At 67.6% G+C, this 6,416-nt stretch overlaps 2 protein-coding genes across 2 annotated transcripts; one reads left to right on the top strand and one right to left on the bottom strand.

Annotated features, from left to right (window-relative positions):
• Window positions 1-2,769: 2,769 nt before the first annotated feature.
• On the bottom strand, window positions 2,770-3,239 carry CHLNCDRAFT_143371 (hypothetical protein; the record flags this gene model as incomplete). The annotated part of the gene is made up of 2 exons (XM_005852250.1): window positions 2,770-2,905; window positions 3,085-3,239. 2 exons carry the CDS (start codon window positions 3,237-3,239, stop codon window positions 2,770-2,772), a joined length of 291 nt encoding a protein of 96 aa, XP_005852312.1.
• Window positions 3,240-6,094: 2,855 nt separating this feature from the next.
• Window positions 6,095-6,387, top strand: CHLNCDRAFT_28858 (hypothetical protein; the record flags this gene model as incomplete). The annotated part of the gene is made up of 2 exons (XM_005852251.1): window positions 6,095-6,181; window positions 6,313-6,387. Coding segments are annotated over 2 exons (162 nt in total), but the record flags the coding sequence as incomplete, so codon positions are not given.
• Between the last annotated feature and the right edge of the window lie 29 nt (window positions 6,388-6,416).

The following is a 6,416-nucleotide window of genomic DNA, read 5'->3' as shown; positions in this document are numbered from 1 at the left end:
CTGCAGCGGGAAGCCGGTACGGTTCTCCAGCAGGTATGGCGACTCTGTGGATCCCTTCCAGCACCACATGGAGCGCCCCCGCCCCACGCAGGTGCACCGACAGGCGTAGGATGGCCACAGCGGTGGGCCAGCCTGCTCCCGCGGCGGCGGCGGCGGCGCCGCCACGTGCGACCGCCATGCCGCGCGTCGCTGCGGCCGCTGCGGAGGCCGACAGGTGCGCCGCGTCGCCCGACTCCCCACCCTGCTGCTCTTCCTCGGGAGGGATGACGGGCACAACCACGTGCAGCTGTGTCTCCACGCCTTCCCTCACAGCCACCGGCCGGCTCCAGAGCGGCAGCGAGTCGGCCGCGGCAGCAGCCGCATACCGCGGCGGCGGCACGCAGCGGAAGGAGATGGTATGGTCTGGCAGGCCGGCCGACAGGTGCAGGGGCACCGAGGAGGCGCCGGCAGGCAGGTCTGTCACCGAGCCGCGCTCCTGCTGCTCTCGGAAGGAGGCGGCTGCAAGAGCCAGCGGGTATGGTAGCGAGGTGTGGGGGTGAGGCACATCATGGGTGGAGGGCAAGCAGCAGGAGACCCCACACAGCTGATGGCAGCAGGCTGGCAGTGCTGTTGCGGGGCCCGGCGCGCGGCTGGGCCACCCACCTGTCAGCTGCACCAGCGGCGAGGCTCTCGACAGCACTGTGGAAGACACGCGCTCCCAGCCGCTGCCCGTGGTTGAGAAGCTTGCGCCCGCCAGGCTGGGCGCAAGCTTCTCGCTGTCGGCACGGGAGAGGTCTGTCTCTGTTCTGTCCATCCAGGCTGAGCTGACGGATCGCGTGTCGGTCCACATCCAGGCTGAACTGATGGATCGCATGGAGGGGCGCACCAGGATGGAGGCTGCACGGGCGGGACAGCACAGCAGCCAAGCGGCACAGCAAGCATGAGTGGGGCTGCAAGCAAGGTGCGCTGGCTGGCACTGGCCGGTACCAGTCCAGAGCACGGCACGCATAGCAGCGCTGGCGGCAGCGCTGGCGGCGGGGCCGCACCTCCAGATGCCTGCGGCGCCGCGTTCACCCCCCTGCTGATCTGCGTGAAGCTGCTGCCGCCCTCCGCCACGACCGCGCCCGAGGGGCGGCCCGCCGCGGGCGGCCTGGCGCCCGACGGCGGCGCCACCAGCTCCAGCCGGCTTTGCAGCAGCTGGAGCGGCACCGCCGTGCGGTTGCTGATGACGACGTGCGGCTCCAGGCGCAGCATCTGCCAACAGAAACAGGGAAGCCCCAAGTTGGGAGGCATGCTGGCGAGTCGCACACAAGCACCAAGCTCGCCTCGACTGGTTCCTGATGACTGGTTCGAGCAAAGGGCATACACGCATGCCTGGCATGCCTGGCAACTGCTGCCGCGTCGCCGGGCCCCGCGCCCGCGCCGCCCCGACCTGGACAAGCCCTGCTCCCTGCCCGTCGGCCCTGCCGGCGCACCTGCGACGTGCCAAAGGCGGTGACTTCCAGGCGTACCACCACCTCGTGCACCACCCCAAACTCCCGCACCAGCGCCCGCACCAGCACCGGCCGCACAGCCTGCAGGTCTCCCTCCTGCAGGGCAGGGCAGCCAGGACAGCCGGGCTGGCGAGGTGGAGGTGAGCGGCATGAACGGCTGGCCCAGCAAGCGGTGGGTCGGCTAGCAGACGCAAGGGCACTCTAGCCAGGCAACAGCCAGTGCCGCCAAGCCGTGCCGCAGCTGCCACCCCCCGAGCTTCTGCATACTGCGATCACGCACCTGTTGCTGCGGGCCGCCTGCGGCGACGCCTGCCGCCACCTCGGCGACATCCAGCACCAGGGCGGGCGTCCAGCCGCTGCCCGCCACCCGCAGCCGAACGCCGTACTGCTGGCGGCGCTGCTGGCGCTGGCGCTGGGCCTGCTGCTCCGCGCTGGCGCCGGCGGCCAGCTGCTGCTGGGAGGTGGTCTGGGACAGGTAGCTTGGCAGCGGGTAGGACAGAAGCTCCATGGAGGAAGGCGCCACAAAGCGGCGCCCGCGGAAGTCGCCGCGCTGCANGGGCAGGGGCAGGGAGCAGGGGCAGAGAGCCGTCCAGTGGGAAACGGAAGCCACGGCCGCCACGCATATGCAGGCAGCAGAGAAGGTTAAAAGTGTGCGATGTGTGCAGCCTGCACTAGTTCACAGCAAGCAAGAGGCCGGTGACACGCGCACCTGCGCCTGGTCGCCGTCGTCTGTGTTGATGACCTTGAGGGAGGTGTCCGCCCTGCACCAGGGCATTGACACCCCGCCTTTGTCAGGAAGGCCGCCGGCAGCAAGCAACATACACACGCCGTTGCCGCATGCAGCGGCCGCTGCTGCCTGAACCGCTCGGCCCAGCCGCCGCGGCCCGCGGCTCTATGCAGGCGTGGATGGCGGCAGTCGTGCTGAGAGCTTGCCCACCCCTGCTCCCGTCTTCCCAGCCCTTCTCTACGTTTTGCTCCTCTGCTTCTCGCCCCTCCTCCCGCTTCTTCTCCTGTACTGCTCCACTGTCAGATGCCCCCTGCCATCAGCCTGCCCCCCATGTTTCTATTCTTTGCCCCGATTTGTAAACCTTGGCCTGTACTGTTCACAGGGGTGTGTCATGAAGAGGGAGCTCATGAAGAGGGAGCTCATGAAGAGCGAGCTCTCTGAGGAAGAGGATCCATGTGCATGGTGGGCGCTATCGCAACTGTGCAATCAGGGTCGGCACCTCGGGAGCTCGCCAGCGGCTCCCAATCCGACAGCCGCCTGCCAGCCAGCCAGCCCGCGCATGTGGCCGCCTCAGGCGGGGATGTAGCCGCTGCTCCAGGGCACAACTGGGCCTGTGGCAAAGTACTCGGGCTGCTCCCCGGGCGCCAGCTGCTGGGACTTGAGAGTGCACAGGCCCTGAGGGTACACCCTGCCAGACCCATCGTCGCTGCACGGGGGGCGGGGAGAAGGCAAGGGCAAGGGGAACAGGCACTGAGTGGCAAGCGCTGGAAGCAGGTTGTGGGCTGCACACAGGGTCGCAAAGCCACACCCCGGGCACTTTCATTCCGCATTGCTGGTCACTCGGTTCCCTTGCAGCTGTCCAAACCAGCATGCCGCCCAACGCACCAGCCGCCGTCTTTGGGGCAATACACAAACACGTTGCATCCGTCGGTCTCCTGGCACTCTGTGCAGCATTCGGTGACCGAGCCGCGCTGCATGTTGCTGATGGTCGCTCCTCGGGCGTTGGTGTTGGGCAGCAGCGTGCACTGCTCCAGCTGCATCCCGCTCGGTGGCGGCCGTGGCGGCGGCGGTGCTGCGGGTTCAGGTGCTGGGGCGGGTGGTGGCGGCGGCGGTGCTGCGGTTTCAGGTGCGGGAGCAGATGGCGGCGGCGGCGGTGCTGCAGGTTCAAGTTCGGGAGCAGGTGCTGGCGGTGGCGGTGGTGCAGTTTCAGGTGCGGGAGCAGGTGGTGGCGGCGGCGGTTCTTCGAAGGGAGGAGAAAGCAAGTCAACAGTGGCATCAGGCGGCGGCAGAGGTGCTGGTGTGCCTGCTTGCGGCGGCGCGGTGTCCGGCGGGGGTGCGCCCGGCACCGGGATGGCGAGCTCAGAGGGGCGGCCTGCCGCTGCTGTGCCTAAGAGGGCGGCCAACAGGAGGCACGCCAGCGTGGGAGACAACGGTTTGAGAGCAGCCATGGTGGTGCCGGCCAGAAACAAGGGCTGGGCCGACCCAACACCTGAGGAAGAGGGCCAAGTCTAGTAATATTGAGAAGGGTGGCCTGCTTTCTGTGCCATCCAAGGCTGGTGGAAAGCACGGGCAGCTGCCTTCCGACATGCTCGACTGGGCGCCAAAAAAAATTTCGGAAGGAATAGACCCCTCGACCTCATCAGCTTCCCAGCTTAGGCCCTGGTGAGGGCAGCGCGTCGCCGGCGGCATCGAGCAGTTGTCAGGGCGCCAGGCACCTGAATAGCGCGCTTCGCATGCCTAGCTGGCTTGCCTCTACTACAACATCAGCCGCCCAGGCCCAGAGGCTGGGTATGGCAGGCGTGGGATGGTGCTGGCTGCCGAACCCAGTCCCCGCACCGTCCTGCCCCTGCCCGCCTGCGCCGCCCGCCAGCTCAGCCTTCTTGCGCCGCAACGTCTGGCCCCAGGAGGTGCTGGGGCCTCTGCACAGGCTCTCACATTGTGCCAGCGCTCTTCGACACGTGAGCCGAGTGCCGCCGCACTTTGCAGGCGGCTCACTCCCTGGGAGAGCCCGCACCCTTGCTTCCTTCACACCCCCGCGCAACTTCGGGCGAGCTTCTGAACCCGCTCACCGCGCTCAAGTTGTGGGCAGGAGCATCCCGCCCGGGCTCTCGCAAAGCTCTGGCCGCAGCGGGACTCCAGCCGGGTAGTGTACAAGAAGCCAATGTCATCGGCAATGCGCCTGGTGCCGGCCGCGCAGAGCCATGCGCCCCGCCCCGCCTTGCGCCTCGCGACGCTGCAGGCAAGCGCCGCCCGCTGCTGGCGTGTGTGGCCCAGAGTGCCTTGGCTCGCTGCCTTGAAGGTGTAATGTGCTCTTTGCTTCGGTGCTGAGCTGTGAAATGCATTGTTGCTGCAGCTGTCTGTACGTGGCAGGCGGCGCGGTGCCGTGTTCATGGCCGCCGCGGGCAGCGGCCCCTGGCGCTTTGACGACCTGTCAGGAGCATCGACAGGTGCTCCATGCTGCTGCTGCTGCTGCTATTGCTTGCTGCTGCATTGGGCTGCCTCCATTGCTAGCAGGCTTGGCACAGGTTCCTGCTGCTGGGGCAGGATGCAGCAGCAGACCCTAGCTTGCGCCCTGCCGTGCCCGCATCTGTAGGCATGAGCAGCACCAGCGGAGTGTCAGGCTTCGATGCGCTGTGGCAGGAGCAGATACGGGGCATGGAGCGCGCGCAGGCAGAGATGGCGGAGATGCATCGCCAGGCGAGCACAGCGGGGCAGGTTGCCTAGCCAGGGAGCTGCTATGGCACCTTCTGGAGCTGCCTGTCCGTGTGAATGCACCCTGCAACAACCCTCCAGCCCCTGGCTGCTCCTTGCCTGCCCGCAGATGGACCAGCGCTTTGAGGCGTCGCAGCGTGAGATGGCGCAGGTGCAGCAGCAGGACGGCGGCAGCGGGCGCGGGGTTGAGGAGCGTCAGCAGCACATCGACGGCGGCGGCGGGCCCTGCGGCTACCGCTGGCAGCGCTCGGAGCGGCACGAGGGGCCAGGTGCGGCGGCCAGCCCCGCTGCGGCAGGCCCTGCCAGCCTGCCCTATCAGTGCTGCCCCTCCTGTCCCCTCGTCCCTCGACCCTGCTCCACACCCGTGCCGCAGGCGGCTCCTACCACGCCTTCCGCTCAGAGAGCTTCACGGTGATTGGGGTGCCCCACGGCTGCAGCGGCGTGGGCGCGTACGCGGCGCCGCCGTCCGCGCTGCACCTGGGGCCGTGGACGGGGGTGGGCCTGCTGCTGGCGGCGGGCCTGGCCGGCTTCTGGGCAGCCGCGACTGCCGCCTTTGCCAAGCGCTTCCACCTCACCATCTACAAGGAGCGCAGCCGCTGGTGGCTGCTGCTGGCCTGGCCGCTGCTGCTGCTGGTCAGCGCCGAGTTCAGGACTGAGTGGCAGCAGGCGATGCGCGGGGGGGCGGCGGCGGGCGAGAAGGATGGGCCCAGCGGCGATCGCTTTGTGCCCAGCATGCCCGGCAAGTAGGTCTGAGCTGCTCGATATGTACCAACAGAGAGTCACTTTGTAATCTAGCGCCTCAGAGAAACAAGGGAGGCGGGGAGGTCAGGGGGCTTTCCACCTTGGAGGAAAGTCAGGAAGCCAGCTAATGATGCACTGTCTGCCTCAACCCAAACCTCCAAGCAGTCATTTAGCCTTGGACTAGTGAAAAGAGCCAACCTGAAACAGCCACAGCCCATCCTCTGGTGGGTGGGCGCTGGTCCAAGGTGCACCACTTTCCCGTCCTGCCTCCATAGATGATGCGTACACAGGCAGCTCGGGTGCTGCAAGCAGGGGCACTGCAGGCCCGCGGCATGGCCACCCAGGTGCGCTGAGTGTGCAGCAGGCAGACGGCTGGCATCCGCCCTGCCGCCCAGTGCTGGGCGCCAACATCCAGCTTCCGTGTATCTGGATCCAGGCGAGGCTGCCTGACCTCCCGTACGGTTACGACGCCCTCGCTCCCATCATTTCTGCGGAGATAATGGAACTCCACCACAAGAAGCACCACCAAGTGAGGCGCCCTGCTGCTGCCGCTCGCCCTTGGCAAGGCACCGCCTAAACGCGTCTCGCTCAGCACCTGATGGTGTGCCGTCCGCCCCCCCGCCCCACTGTTCCCGCCCCACACCACCCCCGCCTCCTCAGGCCTACGTCACCGGCGTGAACAAGGCGCTGGAACAGTATGCCGAGGCGGAGCACAAGGGGGACGTGCCAAGATGATCTCGCTGCAGCCCGCCATCAAGTTCAAC

This window comes from Chlorella variabilis (genome assembly GCF_000147415.1).
Source record: "Chlorella variabilis unplaced genomic scaffold CHLNCscaffold_53, whole genome shotgun sequence".
Classification (NCBI taxonomy): domain Eukaryota; kingdom Viridiplantae; phylum Chlorophyta; class Trebouxiophyceae; order Chlorellales; family Chlorellaceae; genus Chlorella; species Chlorella variabilis.
This window is presented reverse-complemented; position numbering and strand designations above follow the sequence as displayed.